We start from the raw sequence: 27,837 nt of genomic DNA on the forward strand, positions 1-27,837 counted from the left end.
CTAGGTACGAAATCGTTTAAACTCACCGGTAAATGCCGTCTCAAGTGCATTGCAGATATCTTTAACTCCATTGTAACCGGTGTATCGAGAGATCAGGTAGCTCGTGACTTCAAACCCAGGAACATCGATCCCGAAGAGAGGTTCGATGATGTCATCAATTGCGTCATTCCCAATCATCATACATCTCTCTACGTCGGTGAAGATATCGAGGAAACTCTCAAGAGCATCCCTCCCTAAGGCCTTCCGGTCTGCCCCTATGTGTACACACGAAATAGAATACAAAATATGTTAAAGAATGGAACAATCGGACAACTAATATAGAGAGATACCAAACGAAATTCCATGCGACGCAAATGCAACAATATGTCTTTGACTCTACAAGATGAATATGTAAAAACTTATATGCAGTATTTCAGAATTATTTTAAGAATTATGTTATATAATAATATGAAAGACATATTGTTAGTCCTATGTGAAGCATACATTTTGTAAATCCTAAGGCAAAAGTTACGGCTTTATATTTGACAAGCTTCGGGACAGACAAAAACACCCCCATACTGAGTGTAAGCTTCCTGTCGGAAGGGGCTGGTCCGATATCATCAATATGCTATTGGGGTGATAGTGTAAAGTCCGTATTGATCCTAAATGCCTTACGTCCATATGATAGAGCCTGTTGAATGGCCTCGCAGATAGCATCCCTGCTGTCATGTCCAAGCATTTGAGATCCTATATCTGCCAAATCGTAGATGATTGGATAGTGGGGCGATGTCTTGGAGATCCCGACACTTGAAAGGAACTGTTCCCAATCTTCACAAAAGTAGGGGGCTGCTTGAGGAAGCACTGCGCTGGTCAGCTCAGTGAGAAACCTGGTGGCCACTTCGGGTAATGATGGTTCTAGAAACTGCTTGATATTGGGACATACGGTGGATTGGTCGGAGATGTTCAAGCCGTAGAGGTCTTTGGTAGTATTACTTAGGATTCCGATGAAATCAAACATATCTTCCTCCGCCATATCTGCTTGCCTCCGCTTCCTGTAGCCGTCGTCCGTGGATATCAAATCAGTAAAAACAGCTGTTAAATCAGTACAGGAACTCTCTGCGTCGAAGACTGCCAGGTCGTTGGCTGCTACAAGTACCTCTCTGCAGACTGGCTCATAAAAAGCAGAGAACGTGCGGAAATCGGGTATCATGGACTCAAGATCTGGCAGGAACTCAGTGCATCCAAAGGCTAGAGAATCAATGGTACGTTCCTGGATCCATACTCCTCCTGCGGCGTTGATAAAGAACTCGACAGTCAGATTAGTGTCTGGGATGAACCGGAATGGAACTGGGTCTGGTAGATCCACCACAGCTGGGGTTTGAAAGGAGGAGAAACAATAAATATAACAAAAACGATCGCTCGGATTTTCAAGAAATCAGCTCAATGGCAAGTTCTAGACCCTATTGTTTATCCCTTAGGGCTTTTTATTCGGATATGGGGCTTTGTTGTTGTTAACGTTGTTTTTTTGTTTTTGTTTTTGTTTTTGTTTTTGTTTTTGTTTTTGTTTGTTTGTTTGTTTGTTCGTTGTTGTTTTTTTTTTTTTGGGGGGGGGGGGGTTACGTGTATATGAAGGGCAACTGAGCTATGTGTCATAACATATAGACATGTGAAACGTATTGCACCTTATGTAAACATAATCTTTTTTTTTAAGCCAAAGTTTTGCCGCGCCTTGTCTGGACGAGCCGTTAGAAACATGTTTGGTTTGCGTAATTAGTCACTATAATTGGCGCATTTCAATGTGAGCCTACATTTGTTTTTCGAAAATATTTGTAATCGTGATAATACTTAACTTAAACTGTACCACATTCACAGGCTATAGATCATTGGCAAAGATTACAATAATAACTAGACTTTAATTCGTCACTTTGACGAATTAGGTGATACGTGCTATTTTGTTATCATGAAAGTGTGCCGATGATGATCTAATGATAATGATCATAAATACGATAAAGACCATGATTAAGAGTGGTATAGCGCCCCCTTCCGGTATTCGATAGAGATTTGTAGAATCAGGATTTCAGAAAAAGTCGCCTAACACGCAAACTAAGAAAATTCTGACTTGTCACCTTTAATTGAAATTTTCACTATGATGATGTCATCGAAATGATAAATGATGTACATCATTCTTATAGATAATTTGCTTAGCTACGCCGTATCAAAGTTTTGGAGAACATAAAGCACAAATATGCTAGATAGTGCTCAAAGATCAATGTCATGTAGATCCATGATGAGAACGAATTTCACCTTACGTAGACATAACACGCAAATTGAGAAAATTCTGACATGTGGCCTTTAATTGAATTTTGTACTATAATGACGTCAATAAAATAAAAAGCAGTGTGTATTGATCTTGTAGGCAATTTCCTAAGCTACAAGATACCGCAATTTGGAAGAAAATCAGTCAATATTGTGAGAAATACACTAAATTTTCAAAAAATATAATGACGTCATAATATACAATTTTGTATTTTGACTTCCAAGGCCATTATGATGACGTCAGGATGTATTTAATGGCCAAATGAGCTATGAAATCATATCTCTGACTCATACTCTATCAAAAAAAAATTAGTTCATGCTCTGATTTCCTCCCGTCTTGATTTTGCCAATGCCCTCCTAATCAATCTACCCCAGAATCTAGTGTCCAAGCTTCAGAAGCTTCAAAACGCTGCAGCTCGTATTGTTTCTCTGACCACCAAGCGTACCCACATTTCCCCAGTTTTGCAGTCGCTACACTGGCTCCCAGTAAAAGATCGCATTGTTTTCAAAATTTTGTTGCTCACCTTTCATTGCGTTCACGGCTCTGCTCCTCAATACCTTATCTCTCTAATCCAAAACTACACTCCTGCAAGACCTCTACGCTCATCCACTTCCAATTTTCTTGTAACCCCCAAAATTACCAAAACGTGGGGGAAAAGATCTTTTGCATACTCTAGTCCTAAATTATGGAATGGCCTTCCTGAAGACATCAAAAAATGTTTATCCTCTGATTCTTTCAAAACTCATCTCAAAACATTTCTTTTCAAGTCTTGATCTTTTTTCCTGTTTACACGCGCCTTGAGCACTCCACAGAGTGGATTTGGCGCGATATAAGTTACATTATTATTATTATTATTATTAAAATGTGAAAAAAACTTGGCAGTCCTTATTCATCCCAATGGACTTTTTATAGGCATGTTTTTGCCCATATATACTATGTAATACATGAGCTCTGGGACACACGGATATTTATCTTGAACGGACGCTCATTCCGTTATTAATAGTGATAAAGAGATAAACATGGTATCAAAATGCTTGGAAAATTGTGCCAAACATGATGACAGAAAATGTTTGGCGATTATATGTTGCAAAATGCCGGAACGCGCAAAAAAACGCGCGCGCATGCGCGTTTGAGTGATTTTTTGTAAAATGCTCCAAATGGCTTAAAACGTATGCAAAAAAAATTAAGAATGATTTGGAGCATTTTAAATTTTTGCGCGCACGTAAACGCGCGCAAGAACGCGTACGCGCGGATTTGCGCACGTTTTTTGATCTGAAATTGACCGGAAGGATATTGATCTTATTCATGATAAATATGAATGAAAAATTACTTTCCGTTATGAAGATATGGTCATAAGTTGATTTTTACAAAATGGCGCCTGGATGACGTCACGATCATTTTGAGTCTTTGAAAAGTCATGCAGTTCTAAGTTAGACTAAGATCTATCATCATTGAAAGTTTCATGACAATGGCTTTTGTCATTCTTGAGATATCCTGCGAACAAAATTGAGGAAGAATAATAATAATTTCTTCTATACAGACACAAAATAAATACTAGACTTTAATTCGTCACTTAGACGAATTAGGTGATACGTATGATATTGGTTTACATAACGAAGAATAAATTTAATACACGATAGCATATTTTTTTATAAAATACTTTTCCCATGATGATCTATCCATATGTCAAGTTTAAATTGTGTCGATCCCTTGATCATTATGGATCTAGGGAAGATAGATTGTAACAATATATGACCATTGACTCTATGCAGTAACCGGTTACACCTTTGACTCTAATTTACATCATGAAGAACACATTTTGACGAATTTATCTTATTCAAAGAAATGAAAATGTAATTGATAAATGACTATCATCATTATGATAATGATGATCATGATGATAATGAAGATGATCATGATCATGAGCGTGAGCCTGATATCTTATTGAAAAATGAGGGGTAATTTAGATAGCATATAGTCTCAGCTACAACATCCTCAAAATCAACAAATTCCAAGCAGGAATAACGGCGATATTGCTCGCAAAAGACAGAAATGTAGAATCAAGATTTGAGGAAAAGTAATCTCCCATAGGGATTACACACAAAAAGTAATGGTTTAAGTGAAAAAAAGGGTAATAATAAAGTAAATAGGGTTGTTTATTACATTATTTGCGGATCTAAGTGTTTTAATAATCAAAGGAGATGGTACAGTGAAAGGTCAAAAAGAAAAAAAAAGTAAAGAAAAAAAATGGTTAGAGACGCCCGGACTCGAACCAGGGATCTCGAGGTTGGAAGTCTAGTGCGTTACCGATATACCAAAACATTTCCCATAGAAATTACACGTAAACGGGAAATCGAATGCTCAAATCTTACTTTGGAAGTGAAATATGAGAATAATCCCGGCATCTGATCGAAACATGAAAGGCACACGTGTGATAGATTATTGTCTCAGCTACAACATATTCGAAGCTCAGCAAAAACTAAGCTACTACAACGGAGATTTTGCTCGCAAAAGACAGGAATGTAGAATCCAGTTTTGAAAAAAAGTCATGTCCCATAGAGAATACACGCAAAATGTGCAAAATCGACATTCCTCCTTTAATCGCAAAAATACGCGATGGTGTCTTTGTCAAAATGAAAAACTACGGGTATAGCATTGGTAGAAAATTGTCTCAGCTACAACATATCAAAATTTGGAAGAAAAACGATCAATATCTACAGAGATACAATCAATTTTCCAAAAATATGCTGACGTCATAATATGCAAATTGAAATTTTGAGTTTGGAGGCCATTATGATGACGTCATGGGTTAATTGAGGGTCAAATGAGACATGAAATCATATTTCCGACTCATAATCTATCTAATTATGAAAGAATATTGGGAGTTCATATCTATTCTGAAGAGTTAAAAAGATTTTTGTATAGGCATGTTTTTGCTCATGTATTGTGGATAAAGATAACGCAGGTCCGCGCGCGCTGTCAACTTCGACGGACGCTCATTGCGTTATTAAAGGGTTAACAAGTTATCAAAATGCTTGGAAAAATGTGCCAAATATGATGATAGAGAAATTTCGGCGATTCTATGTTGCAAAATGCTAGTACGCGCAAAAAACGCGCGCGCATGCGCGTGAGCATATTTTTTTGTCAAATGCTCCATATGGCCTGAAACGTATGCAAAAAAAATTTGGGATGATTTAGAGCATTTTTAATTTTTGCGCGCGCGTAAACGCGCGGACAAACGTGCACGCGCGCATTTGCGCACGTTAAATGACTTGAAATTGACCGGACGGATATTGATCTTAATCGTGATAATTATGAATGAGATATAACTTTCCGTTATGAAGATATGATCATAAGTTGATTTTCACAAAATGGCGCCTGGATGACGTCACAATGAATTTGAGTTTTTGAAAAGTCACGCAGTTCTAAGTTAGGCAAAGATCTATCATCATGGCAAGTTTCATGATAATGGCTTTAGCCATTCTTGAGATATCCTGCGAACAAAATTGAGGAAGAATAATAATAATTTCTTCTATACAGACACAAAATAAATACTAGACTTTAATTCGTCACTTAGACGAATTAGGTGATACGTATGATAATGGTTTACAAAACGAATAATGCATTACACGATATATTATTTTTATAAAATGCTTCTCCCTTTATGATCTAACCATATGTCAAGATTAAATTGTGTCTCCTTGATCATCATGGATCGAGGGAAGATAGATTGAGACGATATATGACTATTGACCCTGTACAGTAACCAGTTACACCCTTGACTCTAATTTACATCATGAAGAACGCATTTGGACGATTTTATCTCATTCAAAGAAATGAAAATGTAATTGATAAGTGAATAGTGTATGATGTCACGATGTCCCGGCGTAAATAAAAAGTCAAAATAAATGTGGGAATACATTAGCAATTATTTTTTAGTTGTCGACGTGACATTAGCTAGTTGCTTTATAATAAAATATTTAAATATCGGATGGATATATACTGTCACTGTATATGGAATGTAAATTAGACCAGAGTTGAATTAACAGGAAATAATGTAAGAAAGAAAAAAAAATGAGAGGCAGGGAGTGTTGAATTTTTTTTAAAGTAATGCATGGAACTGTAGATAGCTGAAGATATTATTCGGAAAGGAGAGGAGCTTATCAATCATCGAGGCCAGGATGGTAAAAAAAGAGACGAAAATGGAAGTTTGATTTTGACCCATCGTCTTTGACCACAATTTCCTTCATGATTCCGTCATCAAGAAAGAAAATAAGTTGTATTAGGAACTTAGATCATAACCTCAGCTACTACATATTAGAATTTAGGAGAGATTCTAATAAAGATAAATGATATATGGTTAAAAGTGCATTGTCGTTGATTACGAAATCAATTAAAATTGATTGAAATTAAATGATTTAACTTTAACGAGCAATATGATGATGTCGGAAAATCCGATTAGCCAAAAAGATGTAGAAAATAATATCTACAACTCATACTCTATCCACATATCATTTTGAGATATTATGGCTAATTAAACATAGGCATGTTTTTTTTTAATTTCTTGGAAATGTGCGCACGCGCGTGTTGTTATCTTTGACGCACGCATATTACATCAATTTGAGTCAAAACTGACTGAAATTTACAGGGATTGTTAATGAAATTATCGTTAATCCAAAACGAGCAAAAAGAACGGAGAAATTCGATCCGCGTGCGATACAAACGCAAATACGCGCGCGCTGACCGGCACGCGCGGAAATTTTTGAAACGCTCAAAATCGGCTGAAACGTATGCAAAATTACTTGGTTTGGAGTTTTGAGCATTTTTTTCTTAAATTTCTTTTTGACGCACGTGTACGCGCACGTTAGAGGGGGCAGACAAATTTGCGTGAGCTAAATTTCTGACCCATGACCTGAGCATGATTGATACCAAATTTGAATTGAAATCGATATTGCATGGCTGAGATACGACCATTAATGACATTTTATATAATGACGTCATGATGACGTCACAATGCCCTGGCGTCACTGAAAAGTCACGCAGTTCTAAGTTGGACTAAGATCGATCTTCAAAGAAAGTTTCATGACAATGGCTTCAGCCATTCTTGAGATATCCTGCGAACAAAATTGAGGAAGAATAATAATAATTTCTTCTATACAGACACAAAATAAATACTAGACTTTAATTCGTCACTTAGACGAATTAGGTGATACGTATGATAGTGGTTTACATAGCGAATAATGCATTACACGATATATTATTTTGTAAAATGCTTCTCCCATTTATATGCTTCTCCCATTATGATCTATTCATATGTCAAGATTAAATTGTGTCTCCTTGATCATCATGGATCTAGGGAAGATAGATTGAAACAATATATGACCTTTGACCCTGTGCAGTAACCAGTTACACATTTGACTCTAATTTACATCATGAAGAACACCTTTTGACGATTTTTATCTTATTCAAAGAAATGAAAATGTAATTGATAAATGATTATCATCATTATGATAATGATGATCATGATGATCATGATCATGATCATAAGCGCGATCATGACATCTTATTGAAAAAAAAGAGGGTTGATTTAGATAGCATATAGTCTCAGCTACAACATACTCAAAAATCAACAAAATCCAAGCCGAAATAACGGCGATATTGCTCGCAAAAGACAGGAATGTAGAATCCAGATTTGAAAAAAAAAGTCATCTCCCATAGGGATTACACGCAAAAAGTAATGGATTAAGTGAAAATAGGGTAATAATAAAGTAAAAAGGGTTATTTATGACATTATTTGCGAATCTACGTGTTTAAATAATCAAAGGAGATGGTACAGTGAAGGTCAAAAGGAAAAAAAAAACGTGAAAAAAAAAGTGTTGGAGACACCCGGAATCGAACCAGGGATCTCGAGGTTGGAAGTCAAGTGCGTTACCGATATACCAAAACATCTCCCATAGCGATTAATTACACGTAAACGGGAAATGGAATTCAGAAATCCTACTTTGCAAGTGAAATATGAGCATAATCCCGGCATCTGATCGAAATATAAAAGGCACACGTGTGATAGCTTATTGTCTCAGCTACAACATATTCGAAGCTCAGCGAAAACAAAGCTAAAATATGGGAGATTTCGCTCGCAAAAGACAGGAGTGTAGAATCCAGTTTTGAGAAAAAGTCATGTCCCATAGAGAATACACGCAAAATGTGAAAAATTGACATGCCTCCTTTAATCGCAAAAGTACGCCTTGATGCCTTAGTCAAAATGAAAAATTGTGGCAACTATACTTGTAGCAAATTGTCTCAGCTAGAACATATCAAAATTTAAAAGAAAATTGATCAATATTTACAGAGATACAATTAATTTTCCAAAAATATGCTGACGTCATAATATGCAAATTGAAATTTTGAGTTTGGAGGCCATTATGATGACATTATGAGTTAATTGAGGGTCAAATGAGACATGAAATCATATCTCCAACTCATAATCTATCTAAATATGAAAACATATTGGGAGTTCCCATCCATTCTGAACAGTTACAATGAATTTTGTATAGGCATGTTTTTGCCAATGTATGGTGGATAAAGATAACGCAGATCTGCGCGTGCTGTCAACTTTGACGGACGCTCATTGCGTTATTAAAAGGTGAACAAGTTACCAAAATGCTTGGAAAAATGTATCAAATATAATGACAGAAAAAATTCGGCGATTCTATATTGCAAAATGCCAGTACGCGCGAAAATGCGCGCGCATGCGCGTGTGCGTAATTTTTTTATCAAATGCTCCATATGGCCTGAAACGGATGTAAAACAAAATTGGGATGATTTGGAGCATTTTAATTTTTTTCGCGCGCGTAAACGCGCGGACATAAGCGTACGCGCATTTTTGCGCGCATTTATTGACTTGAAATTGACCGGACGGATATTGAGTTTAATCATGATAAATATGAATGAAAAATGGCTTTCCTTTATGAAGATATGATCATAAGTTGATTTTCACAAAATGGCGCCTGGATGACGTCACGATGACCTTGACTGTCTGAAAAGTCACACAGTTCTAAGTTAGACTAAGATCTATCATCATTGAAAGTTTCATGATAATGGCTTTATTCAGTCTTGAGATATCCTGCGAACAAATTCGAGGAAGAATAATAAAAATAAATAATAATAATAATAATAATAATAAAGAAAAATCTTGACGAAATCAAAAGGTGATACGTTGACTTCGTTACGTATCACCTAACTAGACTTTAATTCGTCACTTTGACGAATTAGGTGATACGTATGCTCATGTGTAACATAATAAAGAACGCATTTTCACGATTTCATATTTCGTTTACTACTCCCATTATGGTCTATCCATGAGTCAAGTTTCAACTGTAGGGCAGAGGGAGACAGACCAAGAGAATAAGAGGGACGCAATGCAAGAGAGAGAGAGAGAGAGGGAGAGGGTGAAAGAGAAGAGAGATAGATAGATGCAGAGACAGACCAAAAAAGGAGAGGGGCAGAACATGAGAGGAGAAGTAAAAGAGCAAGAGAGAGAGATGCAATTGAGAACAATGCCTTCCAGATGACCATGATTGAAAGTGGTATAGCGCCCCCTTCAGGTATCCGATTTAGGATTGTTATATATGATAATTGACATGTCACCTATGATTGAATTTTTGACTATGATAACGTCATGATAATGTTAGATAGTCTACATAAATCTCGTGGAAACTTGTCTCAGCTACAACATACTCAAAAATCAACAAAATCCAAGCAGAAATATCGGCGATATTGCTCAAAACACAGGAATGTAGAATCCAGATTTGAGAAGTCATCTCCCATAGAGATTAAAAGCAAAAAGTAACGGATTAAGTGAAAATAGGGTAATAATAAAGAAAATAGGGTTGTTTATTACATTATTTGCGATTCTACGTGTTTTAATACTCAAAGGAGATGGTACAGTGAAAGGTCAAAAAATAAAATGAAGACAAATATTGTTGGAGACACCCGGATTCGAACCATGGATCTCGAGGATGGAAGTCAAGTGCGTTACCGATATACAAAAACATTTCCCATAGCGATTACACGTAAACGGGAAATGGAATTCTCAAATCCTACTTTGCAAGTGAAATATGAGCATAATCCCGGCATCTGATCGAAAAATGAAAGGCACACGTGTGATAGGTTATTGTCTCAGCTACAACATATTCGAAGCTCAGCAAAAACTAAGCTAAGACAACAGAGATTTTGCTCGTGAAAGACAGGAAGGTAGAATCCAGTTTTGAGAAAAAGTCATGTCCCATAGAGAATACACGCAAAATGTGAAAAATTGACATGCCTCCTTTAATCGCAAAAATACGCCATGATGCCTTTGTCAAAATGAAAAATTGTGGACACTATATTTGTAGAGAATTGTTTCAGCTAGAACATATCGAAATTTTAAACAAAATCAATCAATATTTACAGAGATACAATCAATTTTCCAAAAATATGCTGACGTCATACTATGCAAATTGAAATTTTTAGTTTGGAGGCCATTATGATGACATCATGAGTTAATTGATGGTAAAATGAGACATGAAATCATATTTCCATTTCAAAATCTATCCACATATGAAAAAATATTGAGAGTTCCTATCTATTCTGAAGAGTTACAATGAATTTTGTATAGGCATGTTTTTGCCCATGTATTGTGGATAAAGATAACGCAGATCCGCGCGTGCTGCCAACTTTGACAGACGCTCATTGCGTTATTTAAAGGTGAACAAGTTATCAAAATGCTTGGAAAAATGTGCCAAATATGATGATAGAGAAAATTCGGCGATTCTATGTTGCAAAACGCCAGTACGCGCGGAAACGCGCACGTATGTGCGTGTGCGCGATTTTTTTGCGAAATGCTTATAATGGCCTAAAACGTATGCAAAAAAACATTTAAAACGATTTTGAGCATTTTAAATTTTTGCGCGCGCATTAACGCGCGCACGAACGCGTACGCGCGCGTTTGCGCACGTTTATTTACCTAAAATTGACCGGACAGATATTAATCTTAATCATGATAAATATGAATGAAAAATTACTTTCCGTTATGAAGATATGATCATAAGTTGATTTTCACAAAATGGCGCCTGGATGACGTCACGATGATTTTGAGTCTTTGAAAAGTCACACAGTTCTAAGTTAGCCTAAGATCTATCATCATTGAAAGATTCATAACAATGGCTTTATTCAGTCTTGAGATATCCTGCGAACAAATTCGAGGAAGAATAATAATAAATAAATAACTAGACTTTAATTCGTCACTTAGACGAATTAGGTGATACGTATGATAATGGTTTACATAACGAATAATGCATTACACGATATATTATTTTGCTTCTCCCATTCATATGCTTCTCCCATTATGATCTATTCATATGTCAAGATTAAATTGTGTCTCCTTGATCATCATGGATCTAGGGAAGATAGATTGAAACAATATATGACCTTTGACCCTGTGCAGTAACCAGTTACACATTTGACTCTAATTTACATCATGAAGAACACCTTTTGACGATTTTATCTTATTCAAAGAAATGAAAATGTAATTGATAAATGATTAGCATCATTATGATAATGATGATCGTGATGATCATGATCATGAGCGCGATCGTGACATCTTATTGAAAAAATGAGGGTTGATTTAGATAGCATATAGTCTCAGCTACAACATACTCAAAAATCAACAAAATCCAAGCCGAAATAACGGCGATATTGCTCGCAAAAGACAGGAATGTAGACTCCAGATTTGAGAAAAAGTCATTTCCCATAGGGATTACACGCAAAAAGTAATGGATAAAGTGAAAATAGGGTAATAATAAAGTAAAAAGGGTTATTTATGACATTATTTGCGAATCTACGTGTTTAAATAATCAAAGGAGATGGTACAGTGAAGGTCAAAATGAAAAAAAAGTGAAAAAAAGTGTTGGAGACACCCGGACTCGAACCAGGGATCTCGAGGTTGGAAGTAAAGTGCGTTACCGAAATACCAAAACATCTCCCATAGCGATTACACGTAAACAGGAAATGGAATTCAGAAATCCTACTTTGCAAGTGAAATATGAGCATGATCCTGGCATCTAATCGAAAAATAAAGGACACACTTTTGATAGCTCATTGTCTCAGCTACAACATATCCGAAGCTCAGCAAAAACGAAGCTAAAACAACGGAGATTTTGCTCGCGAAAGACAGGAGTGTAGAATCCAGTTTTGAGAAAAAGTCATGTCCCATAGAGAATACACGCAAAATGCGAAAAATTGACATGCCTCCTTAAATCGCAAAAATACACCATGATACTTTTGTCAAAAATAAAAATTGTGAATAATACATTAATTTTGTAGAAAATTGTCTCAGCTAGAACATATCAAAATTAAAAAGAAAATTGATCCATATTTACAGAGATACAATCAATTTTCCAAAAATATGCTGACGTCATAATATGCAAATTAAAATTTTGAGTTTGGAGGCCATTATGATGACGTCATGAGTTAATTGAGGATCAAATGAGACATGAAATCATATCTCCGACTCATAATCTATCCAAATATAAAAAAATATTAGGAGTTTCTATCTTTTCTAAAGAGTTACAATAAATTTTATATAGGCATGTTTTTGCCCATGTATTGTGGATAAAGATAACGCAAATCCGCGCGTGCTGTCAACTTTGACGGACGCTCATTGCGTTAATAAAAGGTGAACAAATTATCAAAATGCTTGGAAAAATGTACCGAATATGATGACAGAAAAAAATCGGCGATTCTATGTTGCAAAATGCCAGTACGCGCGAAAACGCGCGCGCATGCGCGTGTGCGTAATTTTTTTATCAAATGCTTTATATGGCCTGAAACGTATGCAAAAAAAATTTGGGATGATTTAGAGTATTTTTAATTTTCGCGCGCGCGTAAACGCGCGGACGAGCGCGCACGCGCGCATTTACGCACGTTTATTGACCTCAACTTGACCGGACGGATATTGATCTTAATCATGATAAATATGAATAAAAAATTACTATTCGTTATAAAGATATGATCATTAGTTGATTTTCACAAAATGGCGCCTGGATGACGTCACGATGACTTCGAGTCTTTGAAAATTCACGCAGTTCTAAGTTAGACTAAGATCTATCATCATTGAAAGATTCATAACAATGGCTTCATTCAGTCTTGAGATATCCTGCGAACAAATTCGAGGAAGAATAATAATAAATAAATAAATAAATAAATAATAATAAAAATCTTGACGAAATCAAAAGGTGATACGTCTACGTACGTATCACCTAATAAAAATCTTGACGAAATCAAAAGGTGATACGTTGACTTCGTTACGTATCACCTAACTAGACTTTAATTCGTCACTTAGACGAATTAGGTGATACGTATGATAATGGTCTACATAACGAAAAATGCATTACATGATATATTATTTTGTAAAATGCTTCTCCCATTCATATGCTTCTCCCATTATGATCTATTCATATGTCAAGATTAAATTGTGTCTCCTTGATCATCATGGATCTAGGGAAGATAGATTGAAACAATATATGACCTTTGACCCTGTACAGTAACCAGTTACACATTTGACTCTAATTTACATCATGAAGAACACCTTTTGACGATTTTTATCTTATTCAAAGAAATGAAAATGTAATTGATAAATGATTATCATCATTATGATAATGATGATCATGATGATCATGATCATGATCATGAGCGCGATCATGACATCTTATTGAAAAAATGAGGGTTGATTTAGATAGCATTTAGTCTCAGCTACAACATACTCAAAAATCAACAAAATCCAAGCCGAAATAACGGCGATATTGCTCGCAAAAGACAGGAATGTAGACTCCAGATTTTAGAAAAAGTCATCTCCCATAGGGATTACACGCAAAAAGTAATGGATTAAGTGAAAATAGGGTAATAATAAAGTAAAAAGGGTTATTTATGACATTATTTGCGAATCTACGTGTTTAAATAATCAAAGGAGATGGTACAGTGAAGGTCAAAAGGAAAAAAAATTGAAAACAAAGTGTTGGAGACACCCGGACTCGAACCAGGGATCTCGAGGTTGGAAGTCAAGTGCGTTACCGATATACCAAAACATCTCCCATAGCGATTACACGTAAACGGGAAATGGAATTCAGAAATCCTACTTTGCAAGTGAAAAATGAGCATGATCCCGGCATCTAATCGAAAAATAAAAGGCACACTTTTGATAGCTCATTGTCTCAGCTACAACATATCCAAAGCTCAGCGAAAACGAAGCTAAAACAACGGAGATTTTGCTCGCGAAAGACAGGAGTGTAGAATCCAGTTTTGAGAAAAAGTCATGTCCCATAGAGAATACACGCAAAATGCGAAAAATTGACATGCCTCCTTTAATCGCAAAAATACACCATAATACTTTTGTCAAAAATAAAAATTGTGAATACTGCATTTGTAGGAAATTGTTTCAGCTAGAACATATCAAAATTTAAAAGAAAATTGATAGATATTTATAGAGATAAAATTAATGTTCCAAAAATATGCTGACGTCATAATATGCAAATTGAAATTTTGAGTTTGGAGGCCATTATGATGACCTCATGAGTTAATTGAGGATCAAATGAGACATGAAATCATATCTCCATTTCATTATCTATCCAAATATGAAAAAATATTAGGAGTTTCTATCTATTCTAAAGAGTTACAATGAATTTTATATAGGCATGTTTTTGCCCATGTATTGTGGATAAAGATAACGCAAATCCGCGCGTGCTGTCAACTTTGACGGACGCCCATTGCGTTAATAAAAGGTGAACAAATTATCAAAATGCTTGGAAAAATGTGCCAAATATGATTACAGAGAAAAATCGGCGATTCTATTTTTCAAAATGCCAGTACGCGCGAAAACGCGCGCGCATGCGCGTGTGCATGATTTTTTGTCAAAAGCTCTATTTGGCCTAAAACGTATGCAAAAAAAAATTGGGATGATTTGGAGCATTTTTAATTTTTGCGCGCGCGTAAACGCGCTGACGAACGCGCACGCGCGCATTTGCTTACGTTTATTGACCTGAAATTGACCGGACGGAGATTGATCTTAATTATAATAAATATGAATGAAAAATTACTTTCCATTATGAAAATATGATCATAAGTTGATATTCACAAAATGGCGCCTAGATGACGTCACGATGTTGTTGAGTCTATGAAAAGTCATGCAGTTCTAAGTTAGACTAAGATCTATCATCATGGCCAGTTTCATGATAATGGCTTTAGCCATTCTTTAGATATCCTGCGAACAAAATTGAGGAAGAATAATAATTATTTCTTCTATACAGACACAAAATAAATACTAGACTTTAATTCGTCACTTAGACGAATTAGGTGATACGTATGATAATGGTCTACATAACGAATAATGCATTACACGATATATTATTTTGTAAAATGCTTCTCCCATTCATATGCTTCTCCCATTATGATCTATTCATATGTCAAGATTAAATTATGTCTCCTTGATCATCATGGATCTAGGGAAGATAGATTGAAACAATATATGACCTTTGACCCTGTGCAGTAACCAGTTACACATTTGACTCTAATTTACATCATGAAGAACACCTTTTGACGATTTTTATCTTATTCAAAGAAATGAAAATGTAATTGATAAATGATTATCATCATTATGATAATGATGATCATGATGATCATGATCATGATCATGAGCGCGATCATGACATCTTATTGAAAAAATGAGGGTTGATTTAGATAGCATATAGTCTCAGCTACAACATACTAAAAAATCAACAAAATCCAAGCCGAAATAACGGCGATATTGCTCGCAAAAGACAGGAATGTAGACTCCAGATTTTAGAAAAAGTCATCTCCAATAGGGATTACACGCAAAAAGTAATGGATTAAGTGAAAATAGGGTAATAATAAAGTAAAAAGGGTTATTTATGACATTATTTGCGAATCTACGTGTTTAAATAATCAAAGGAGATGGTACAGTGAAGGTCAAAAGGAAAAAAAAGTGGAAAAAAAATTGTTGGAGACACCCGGGCTCGAACCAGGGATCTCGAGGTTGGAAGTCATGTGCGTTACCGATATACCAAAACATTTCCCATAGCGATTACACGTAAACGGGAAATGGAATTCTCAATCCTACTTTGCAAGTGAAATAAGAGCATGATCCCGGCATCTAATCGAAAAATAAAGGGCATACTTGTGATAGCTCATTGTCTCAGCTACAACATATCCGAAGCTCAGCGAAAACGAAGTTAAACAACAGAGATTTTGCTCGCGAAAGACAGGAGTGTAGAATCCAGTTTTGAGAAAAAGTCATGTCCCATAGAGAATACACGCAAAATGTGAAAAATTGGCATGCCTCCTTTAATCGTAAAAATACACCATGATACTTTTGTCAAAAATAAAAATTGTGGTTACAGCATTTGTAGAAAAATGTCTCAGCTAGAACATATCAAAATTTGAAAGAAAATTAATCTATATTAACAGAAATACAATCAATTTTCCAAAAATATGCTGACGTCAAAATATGCAAATTTAAATTTTGAGTTTGGAGGCCATTATGATGACATTATGAGTTAATTGATGATAAAATGAGACATGAAATCATTTTTCCGACTCATAATCTATCCAAATATTTAAAAAAAAATAGGATTTTCTATCTATTCTAAAGAGTTACAATGAATTTTATATAGGCATGTTTTTGCCCATGTATTGTGGATAAAGATAACGCAAATCCGCGCGTGCTGTCAACTTTGACGGACGCTCATTGCGTTAATAAAAGATGAACAAGTTATTAAAACGCTTAGAAAAATGTGCCAAATATGATAATAGAGAAAATTCGGCGATTCTATGTTGCTAAATGCTAGTACGCGCAAAAAACGCGCGCGCATGCGCGTCAGCGTGATTTTTTGTCAAATGTTCTATATGGCCTGAAACGTATGCAAAAAAAAATTGGGATGATTTGGAGCATTTTAAATTTTTGCGCGCGCGTAAACGCGCGTACGAACGCGCACGCGCAAATTTGCGCACGTTTTTTGACCTGAAATTAACCGGACGGATATTGATCTTAATCATGGTAAATATGAATGAAAAACTTCTTTCCGTTATGAAGATATGATCATAAGTTGTTTTTCACAAAATGGCGCCTGGATGACGTCATGATGACTTTGAGTCTTTGAAAAGTCACGCAGTTCTAAGTTAGACTAAGATCTATCATCATTGAAAGATTCATGACAATAGCTTTATGCAGTCTTGAGATATCCTGCGAACAAATTCGAGGAAGAATAAAAATAAAAAAGAAAATCTTGACGAAATCAATAGGTGATACGTAGACTTCGTTACGTATCACCTAACTAGACTTTAATTCGTCACTTAGACGAATTAGGTGATACGTATGATAGTGGTTTACATAGCGAATAATGCATTACACGATATATTATTTTGTAAAATGCTTCTCCCATTTATATGCTTCTCCCATTATGATCTATTCATATGTCAAGATTAAATTGTGTCTCCTTGATCATCATGGATCTAGGGAAGATAGATTGAAACAATATATGACCTTTGACCCTGTGCAGTAACCAGTTACACATTTGACTCTAATTTACATCATGAAGAACACCTTTTGACGATTTTATCTTATTCAAAGAAATGAAAATGTAATTGATAAATGATTAGCATCATTATGATAATGATGATCGTGATGATCATGATCATGATCATGAGCGCGATCATGACATCTTATTGAAAAAATGAGGGTTGATTTAGATAGCATATAGTCTCAGCTACAACATACTCAAAAATCAACAAAATCCAAGCCGAAATAACGGCGATATTGCTCGCAAAAGACAGGAATGTAGACTCCAGATTTGAGAAAAAGTCATTTCCCATAGGGATTACACGCAAAAAGTAATGGATTAAGTGAAAATAGGGTAATAATAAAGTAAAAAAGGGTTATTTATGACATTATTTGCGAATCTACGTTTTTAAATAATCAAAGGAGATGGTAAGTTGAAGGTCAAAATGAAAAAAAAGTAAAAAAAAAAAAGTGTTGGAGACACCCGGACTCGAACCAGGGATCTCGAGGTTGGAAGTAAAGTGCGTTACCGATATACCAAAACATCTCCCATAGCGATTACACGTAAACAGGAAATGGAATTCAGAAATCCTACTTTGCAAGTGAAATATGAGCATGATCCCGGCATCTAATCGAAAAATAAAGGAGACACTTTTGATAGCTCATTGTCTCAGCTACAACATATCCGAAGCTCAGCGAAAACAAAGCTAAAACAACGGAGATTTTGCTCGCGAAAGACAGGAGTGTAGAATCCAGTTTTGAGAAAAAGTCATGTCCCATAGAGAATACACGCAAAATGCGAAAAATTGACATGCCTCCTTAAATCGCAAAAATACACCATGATACTTTTGTCAAAAATAAAAATTGTGAATATTACATTTGTAGAAAACTGTCTCAGCTAGAACATATCAAAATTAAAAAGAAAATTGATCCATATTTACAGAGATACAATCAATTTTCCAAAAATATGCTGACGTCATAATATGCAAATTGAAATTTTGAGTTTGGAGGCCATTATGATGACATCATGAGTTAATTGAGGGTCAAATGAGACATGAAATCATATCTCCAACTCATAATCTATCTAAATATGAAAACATATTGGGAGTTCCCATCCATTCTGAACAGTTACAATGAATTTTGTATAGGCATGTTTTTGCCAATGTATGGTGGATAAAGATAACGCAGATCTGCGCGTGCTGTCAACTTTGACGGACGCTCATTGCGTTATTAAAAGGTGAACAAGTTATCAAAATGCTTGGAAAAATGTATCAAATATAATGACAGAAAAAATTCGGCGATTCTATATTGCAAAATGCCAGTACGCGCGAAAATGCGCGCGCATGCGCGTGTGCGTAATTTTTTTATCAAATGCTCCATATGGCCTGAAACGGATGTAAAAAAAAATTGGGATGATTTGGAGCATTTTAATTTTTTTCGCGCGCGTAAACGCGCGGACATAAGCGTACGCGCATTTTTGCGCGCATTTATTGACTTGAAATTGACCGGACGGATATTGAGTTTAATCATGATAAATATGAATGAAAAATGGCTTTCCTTTATGAAGATATGATCATAAGTTGATTTTCACAAAATGGCGCCTGGATGACGTCACGATGACCTTGACTGTCTGAAAAGTCACACAGTTCTAAGTTAGACTAAGATCTATCATCATTGAAAGTTTCATGATAATGGCTTTATTCAGTCTTGAGATATCCTGCGAACAAATTCGAGGAAGAATAATAAAAATAAATAATAATAATAAAGAAAAATCTTGACGAAATCAAAAGGTGATACGTTGACTTCGTTACGTATCACCTAATTATCACATGAAAATAAATCTAACTCAATATATCGGTTTACTAACATATTCAAATTTATGGATGTTTCTATCCTAGGGGACATATAATAGTGACGAATTGTTTATTAACCTTTTATCTATGAATGAACTACAATACTTGGAATCCAGTCAGGATACGTTAGATGCTGCTTTGTATGGCAAGCCTCGGGCAAGCTGTCAAGTTGTCAAGAACAACATTTGTTTAAAAAGTATTCATTCGATTTGAATATGTTAGTAAACCGGTCTATTAATTTAGGAAGAGGCAGATCTACGATTTAGGGTGCGTTTAAGCTCAATCTTGAAGGCAGAATGAGCGATTTGAAACGCTCATCGTAAACGCTCATCGTTATCGCAGTTCCACGGTGTACTGTTTATGCTCACTGCTCTGGCTCCTCCAGGCAATTCTCGCTGGGTGGCCTTGCAGCTGGATTCGCAAACCTGTACTGCGCATGCTACGTAGACCCACTAGAGGTCCTTAAGACAGACATAGAGAGGGCTAAAAAATGATGACAGCCATCCATTTTCACAGTTTTCATGCTTGCTGGGCTACGCCCCACTAAAAAAGGTAATACGGTCACGTGGTTTGATGACACATTTGACATCATTGCGGGCATGTCCGATTTGATAACTTCATAATTTCATAATTAGGAATGACGAATTTGCCAGAAACGTACTGGGATTATCAAGTGCATATTATGTTTCGGATAAATGTCTTGTTTTCAATTAACATCATAGTTAGCTTTTTAAAGACATTTTCACCGGAAAGACGCCTGTAGTGACGTCAAATGCGTCATTACTGAAACTGGGTTGTTTTTCTGCGCGTTTTGAGTCGTCATTTTTTTTAATGGATTCCAGAATTATTGATGATTTCTAAGGAAAATCATTGTCATATTCGGAATCTCCGTCAAAATTTATTCTACATGTCTTTTTCTCTCCATTTTTTAGCACATTTTGGTTAGAGTGACCCTTTAACTCTGCATGTGTAGCCCTTTCTTTTTCTTTGAATGATACGATAAATGCACTCTCCTGATAAATAAGTGAATAAATAGATAATCATGATGGTAAGCTCACTTGTGAAAGCATTCTCTACGAAGATGCAGAGCGAATCAAGGGGGTTCGGTCTTTGGAATCCCGTGTACTGGTAAAGCTGTTCATCGGTAATCATTATTTCGTCGCCGATGTTGATGACTGGTTCGATGACGTCATAGACTATTCCATTGGCCAGCATTGAACACCTGGCGGAGTTTGTCGGGATTTCTAAAAGGCTGAGAATTAAATCCGTTGAGAATGACAGTCTCGCTTCACCATTGTCACCTGTATTGTGACGAAATAAATAAAACAAAAATAAATATACAAACAAAGTAAACAATAATTTGGGTGTGGTTAAATATGACCTTAGAAGATTTTAATCGTTGCAAAGGACATTTAAAACTCATCAGGAAATAAGATCAATAATTTTTGGAGTAATCTTAACAGCACAAACACACGTTATACTAGCTTCTCTTGTATATTGCATAATTGTGATCAAACTAATAAAGCGAAGGTTGGATTTCTGATATTGACCATATAAAATACTTTGTAATCCTCATCGTTATTTGGATAGCAGTTTGGCAGTTTATCAAGTAGAAATCCCTCCTGAAATGGACTGATGTTTATCTTCTCATATACATTCACTATTATGACACGAGTTAAAAAGTTAGGCCCCAAATTCTAATGCCACAGGTTGGGTGTAAAGAGTACCCATGAGATGCGGGGGTAGAAATTCTATGCCATTTTTCTTTCATTTTCATTATTCCAAAAAACGTGTCAGTAAATCAACTCTTCCTTCTAAAGCAATATAATATCATGACTAGTACCCAAATTTATCATTCAATGAAACCCGTACCTTGGACGGAGAGTGTTTGAGTGATAGCTTGACAGATTTCCTCCCTGTTGTCGTACCCCATAGCTTGAGATCCTATACGAGCAAAATCCTGGATCAAAGGATACTCTGGAGAGGCAGAGTTTATCCCGAAGTCCTGGAGGAAACCATCCCAGTCTTGGCACAGTGGAGCTGCCCGGGGAAGCAACGCACTCAGCAACTCAGCCGCGAACTGAGAGGTCAAATCTTGAAGAGATGGCCTCAAGAAATTCTCCTTGACGTTGGTGCAGATGGTGTTGATTGTAGATGGGTCATTGATGATCATGTTGATGTCGATTCCATAGAGGTCTCTGGTGATGTTGGTCAGGATTTCAATGATATCCAGGGGATTATCCATGGATTCAGGGTATTCCGTGGTTGGTCCTGCTTGTCTGCGATATCTTCCATCACTGCCCTGGGACGTCAAGTTGGTGATCATTATCATAGGGATTATGTCATCATCACACCACCCCGTTGCGTCAAAGGCATCTAGATCATCAGAAGCTTCGATGACGTCATCACAGACCGGACCCCAATACAGACTTCTCTGGTCTACCTCTGGTATTACCGAACCTATATAAGGTAGGACCTCTCTGCAAGCATAGGCCATGGAATCAATGACACGATCCTGCTGCCAGATGCCGCCAGCAGCGTTGATCAGATATGGGACTGTGAGCCCAGGAAGGATCTCTCCTGGGTTGACGAATTCCATTGCAGGTAGCGTAGTATTCTGACCCGATACTATGGCAACCAGCAAAGTGGTCGCAAGGACGGTTAGAAACGCCTTCATGGTAGACAAGCTCTTGGATCTAACGCTGTGATGTTCTCTGACGAAAATTAACTCCTTAGTATCTGTATAAAACAAAAAATGGCACGGAGGACAGAAAAGTGATTAGTAACTTTATACAATTCTTGTACGGAAATGAACTCCTTAGTTTATGCATTAAAATAAATAGTGAAAAGGACATAAAAGTGATTCTTGTACGAAAATAAAATCCTTAGTTTCTGTAGAAAAAGGGCGTAGAGGACAGAAAAGTAATTATTAACTTCGTATACAAAAATGAACTTATTAATGTTTGTATTAATAAATAGCGTGCAGGACATAAAAGTGATTCATAACTTCATAAAATTCTTGTACGAAAACGGAATTCTTAATTTCTGTAAAAAAAAAAAGAAAAAAAAAGCGCATAGATGACAGAAAAGTGGTTAGTAACTTCAAAACATTCTTGTACTTATTTGTCATTTACTGTCACTCTCCACACGAGAAAGCTCTCTCAGTAATAGAAGAGGACTCTTCTCTCTCTCTCTCTCTCTCTCTTCCCTTCTCTCTCTCTCTCTTCCCCCCTCTCTCTCTCTCTCTCTCTCTCGCTTCCCTTCTCTCCCTCTCTCTTCCTCTCTCTCTCTCCCTCTTAATTTCTCTCTTATTATTCTATTTTACCTTCAGTTCAATGGCATGATAGTCAAATGATACCGAATGTGTGTACCCTGTCGACTGAACTAAAATGGTATCCATGCAATGTACAAACTCCAATGCTGGTGCCTAAAGATAATGCTTCATTCCATCTTGATTGACCATAGTGACGATACAAACAATCAATAAGATAGCCTCCGACCTTTTCATACACTGTCGCTCATATAGGTGGAATATTTTTGTTTTACCCCAATTTATGGAATTATTTTAAAATAATTTAAAAATAATACACAAAGAACGTTTAAACATTTTTTAATTTTAAGTTTTACCTTAAGATTTTTTTTTCTTTTTGAGGCCGCCATCCTAGTCAAGCTTCGCTTATGATTGCGGTCTCCTGCACTTTTTTCAACTGATAGTTTGGATAATACTTTAAATTCATAATAATATGTTAAGTTTCGTTATTATATGTACATATGTAAAAAAAAAAAATAATAAAAATGTACATGAAAAGTTATCATTGTATGTATATTTTGTATTATACTTTACGTTTATATGTTCTTTGTTATTTTGTTATTATATAAATTGGAAAAATGCAGAAATAAAATAAAAAAAATCATATCAAATATTATATGTAACCCTAAATGTATACATTAACAGGACATATCAAAAACCGGTATATTACCCTAACCCTAACCCTAACTCTAGTTTCAATTCAAATAATTCAAATAATAATTTACTGTTCATAGATGATCTTTTAAATAATTAGCAATTTTCTAAGTGTAATTTTTTTTGGACTCACAATGTTTGAATTATTAAGGAGGTTTGATAAAGTCGACCTGTGAAAAAAGTGCCTAGAGCCATTTAGGAAAGACTGATCATGTACATATATAGTACTTATGACCTGATGTAAACATGTACCTGAATATTTTGAAATGATTATAATGGAAATATAGCATAAAAATATTCATATTTAGAATATGAGGTCATTTGTTCCGGTTATTAAATGCACTGAGAAACCTCAAAATTTTCATCTCTACCTGAACTCATTCATTCGCAGCGAGCTAACCACGTTGTTATTAATTCATTTATTCATATGCCACATAGTTTGTTTACTCTATATAAATTCAGTATATATCACCCCTAAATTATTTCTACCATTGTTATTTATCGCTTTTTATCTTTTATTTGCATTTGATTTCCAACCTTTTGGTTGCAATGAATAGGCAAAAACATAATTAGACCAAGGCTATGTCGGTCCGGAGCAAACTGTAACAGGATATAGAAGTTGCCGGTCACGTCCATCATAACTACAGAAACGAAAAGAAAATTCATTTGGGGGTTTTCCCTTCCCCCCGAACTGTTTGAAGACAATTTCACAGCTTTAGCATGTATACTATGCATTTGGAGATATAAACCGTACACGGGCAAATTTTGATATACCTATAAAAATAGACCGCTTTTGTGTGAACCCGGACATGCATTATGATCACTACTCATTAAAACGTACTTCACTCATGAATTCGGAAAACTAATATTTTTTATTCCAATAAAATAACCTTGGCTCGCTTCATACGACCTCGAAAGCAATGCGCATGACACGTGCACATACACGCACAGACAGAAATTAATATCAATAAACATCTATGTATTTACCTTGTCCCCATGGTTCTAATGTAAGCCGTCACAGTGCAAGATACCTCCCACAATAAGTGGAACAAATTGCATGATAATTTGTCAGATCGAGCATAAATAAATTATTTCAAAAGCTCAATTGCAAAAAGGTTAGTATAATAGGTTATCCATCCATAATAAACAAGTTACCAGAATCGAAACATATATTCACAAAACAAAATATTCTAATGACGCATTTATATACCGCAGTTTTTGTTGACATATCTACCAATGCGTAAGTAACCATATGATAAAAACGTATACAAAATATATGTATATATAATTATATAAAGGTAGTTTCAGATAGATCATTACGTCAGCGAGCTCTAGGGGGGGGGGGGGGGGATGGGGGCGTTTTACAAAGCCTTTTTTCAATGACAAAAAAAAACAAAAATCAGTGTCAAATCTGCTGATAGCCAAACAGAAGCAAGGATTTTAGTAGCTTATAACAAAAACTGTCATTTGTCACTGATGACAAGTTTTGTGAAACGCCCCCTGATTGTTCAATCATTTCATAAAACCTCGAATAGTTCCCTCGCCCACATAGATTATGAAAGAGAGAAAACCTCCTAGGAGCTCCATGATTTAACCTAAAGCTGTTCTCGCTTTCGCATGTCACAACTATCTTAATCAATACGTTATGAAAGAATATTATGTTCATACACCTTCGTAAAACTTGGTTCGACCAAGATTAACTTTAATTCTGTGTCGTGTTCATACAGTGATACATCCGGAGCAGGATATGTTTCACAAACTAGCTCTACATGAAGAGACGGGTAATTTTAGATGATGATGATGATGATGGTGATGATGATGATTTTGATGAGGATGGGGATAATGATTAAGATGGTGACAGTGGTTTCTTGTAAGACATATCGGCTTTTTATAGTAAATTGGTTGGACTTTACCAATTCGACAAAATGATGTACATAACATGGATCTGGTCTAATATATTTCGAAGACTGTAGGCCTATACCATGTTAGTCCAAAAAACGTTTACACCTAGAAAATTGCTAATTATTAAAAAAAATCTTCTTTGAACAGTAAATTATTATACATGTTATGAAAGAGTGTTTTATCCCAAATCATTTGGTATCATATTTGTGTGGTATGTGTTCACGCTTGGATGAACAGGAGGCATTGTTTGCGAGAGTGCAAAAATCGACTTATACGACCTCGAAAGCAATGCGCATGACACGTGCAAATACACGCACAGACAGAAATTAATTATCAATAAACATCTATGTATTTACCTTGTCCCCATGGTTCTAATGTAAGCCGTCATAGTGAACGATAATGAATACATACCTCCCACAATAAGTGGAACAAATTGCATGATAATTTGTCAGATCGAGCTTAAATAAATAATTTCAAAAGCTCAATTGCAAAAAGGTTAGTATAATAGGTTATCCATCCATAATAATGGCTACTTGTGACATTCTTTTTCAACCGATTTGGGGATGATGTTATAAAAACTGTGTTATTTAAAAAAATGAATGTAGAGTGATTACAACTTTCAAAATTCCATATGTATTAAACAACATGGTTTGCAGCAATAATCTGAAATGTGCAGGCATATACAAGATTAAAATTTAAAATACATATATATTGTGATATAAACCGTTACATGCCGGGGAGAAAAATTTCAGTTGCTGCCGTTTTTGTTGTTATTACGTTCTACGAGTCAGAAAAATGTCCCACTTTTTAAAAGTTGTATCGTTTGAAGTATGAATATTTAATCATGGGTTTCATGATATCTCTTGATAGAGTTATCCTCCCAGTATGAAAATGGTACCTAAATATACTGGGAGGATAACTCTATCAAAACATTACTCTTTATACTCTTTATGTTGACCCCTCATTCGACATAAATTTGCTCTCTGAACCTATTTCCTTGTTAATTTCATTGTATTCTTATTATCTGTAATATTACCCTTCTACATGTATTTATTTATATTAAATTTCAATTGGTTATGCTACGTGTGTATTGTATATGATTTTTATGAGGAATGAAATAAATTCCATGCCATATATGATATATACATAAATATACGAAAACAACATATACCGCAGTTTTGGCAACTCTCCTGAAAATGAATACAATGCGAAAGAAAATGTGACGATCCCCTAATCTCCTTTCGAATTGCACACAGACACACACCTCCACACACAAACATATAATATACTATACAATGTTGTAGTAAAAATTAGTTGTGGGCTTCGGAATACTTCCAACAACAACAAATGAATAAGTTTAACCAGTTGAAGATAAATCATTCCGTGAAACGTCTGAATGTTTGAATTTTCGCAAAGACATTTATTCAGCTTCATGGCGGAATCATTTATTTATTTTCAACTTGTGTTATGTATCATATATATATATATAGAGAGAGAGAGAGAGAGAGAGAAACAATATACTCATACCCATTGTAAATATAATGTCTATTTGTGTGGGTTTGACTTTAAAACTTAAGAATGAAGGGTGGACAGGTTAAATTAGGGCCTTATACATTTATATGTAAATTATCAAGAAACATAAATCAGGACAAATCAATTTTCACATACTAAAAGAAAATGTTAAAACACTCGATAAGGATATGAATAATTTAGTCGTTAATTGTATATATTATATGATGTTATTAAAAAGATTTTGTTTACCTGAGCTTTTTACTGGATGGCACTGCGGAAATTTACTTTTGTCAAATCCTTTTGGAAAAAAGAATGATGCTGCTTCACCTTGTTCACATGCAGTCTGCTCACTTCAGTTCCTCAATGTGATTATTTCAAAGAGTTTAGAAACATTGCATTATTATAAGGATGCGTATTTGTCATTTTATTGACATGCTATTGCATTGCAGAGGAAAATATTATTAGGCTCCGCCCCTCGTGAAGGAATGACACATCATTGTCCAATCAGAGAGTTCATGATTAATTTTTGTTAATGGATTTCTTAAAAGCAAAGGGGATAAAATACCCTGTGTAGAGAGGGAGAGAGAGAGAGAGAGAGGGGGGGGGGCGGAGAGAGAGAGAGAGAGAGAGAGATAACCGGAAACGATTGTTTTCCTATGAAAATGGTACAATGTATGATGTTTCGTTCTGTTATTTCGAGGAA

General features: G+C 35.5%; 1 protein-coding gene across 1 annotated transcript; it reads right to left on the bottom strand.

Moving 5' to 3' along the window:
- LOC115924998 lies at positions 1-27,484 on the bottom strand. The gene is made up of 5 exons (XM_030988104.1): positions 27,384-27,484; positions 21,629-22,495; positions 20,815-21,057; positions 655-1,350; positions 1-254 (listed from the first exon to the last, which is right to left on the bottom strand). The coding sequence occupies exons 2-5, from the start codon at positions 22,431-22,433 to the stop codon at positions 1-3; spliced, it is 1,998 nt and encodes a 665-aa protein (XP_030843964.1). The 5' UTR covers positions 22,434-22,495; positions 27,384-27,484.
- Between the last annotated feature and the right edge of the window lie 353 nt (positions 27,485-27,837).

This window comes from Strongylocentrotus purpuratus, unplaced genomic scaffold (genome assembly GCF_000002235.5).
Source record: "Strongylocentrotus purpuratus isolate Spur 01 unplaced genomic scaffold, Spur_5.0 spur5_scaffold_17, whole genome shotgun sequence".
Taxonomy (NCBI): Eukaryota; Metazoa; Echinodermata; class Echinoidea; order Camarodonta; family Strongylocentrotidae; genus Strongylocentrotus; species Strongylocentrotus purpuratus.

Excerpts from the sequence above, each read along its gene's own strand:
- LOC115924998 (XM_030988104.1), bottom strand. The coding sequence starts at position 22,433 with ATGAAGGCGTTTCTAACCGTCCTTGCGACCACTTTGCTGGTTGCCATA. Across the intron at positions 21,058-21,628 it reads TCAAACACTCTCCGTCCAAG|GTGACAATGGTGAAGCGAGA; the intron begins GTACGGGTTTCA and ends GTCACAATACAG. Across the intron at positions 255-654 it reads ACAGGCTCTATCATATGGAC|GGGCAGACCGGAAGGCCTTA; the intron begins GTAAGGCATTTA and ends GTGTACACATAG.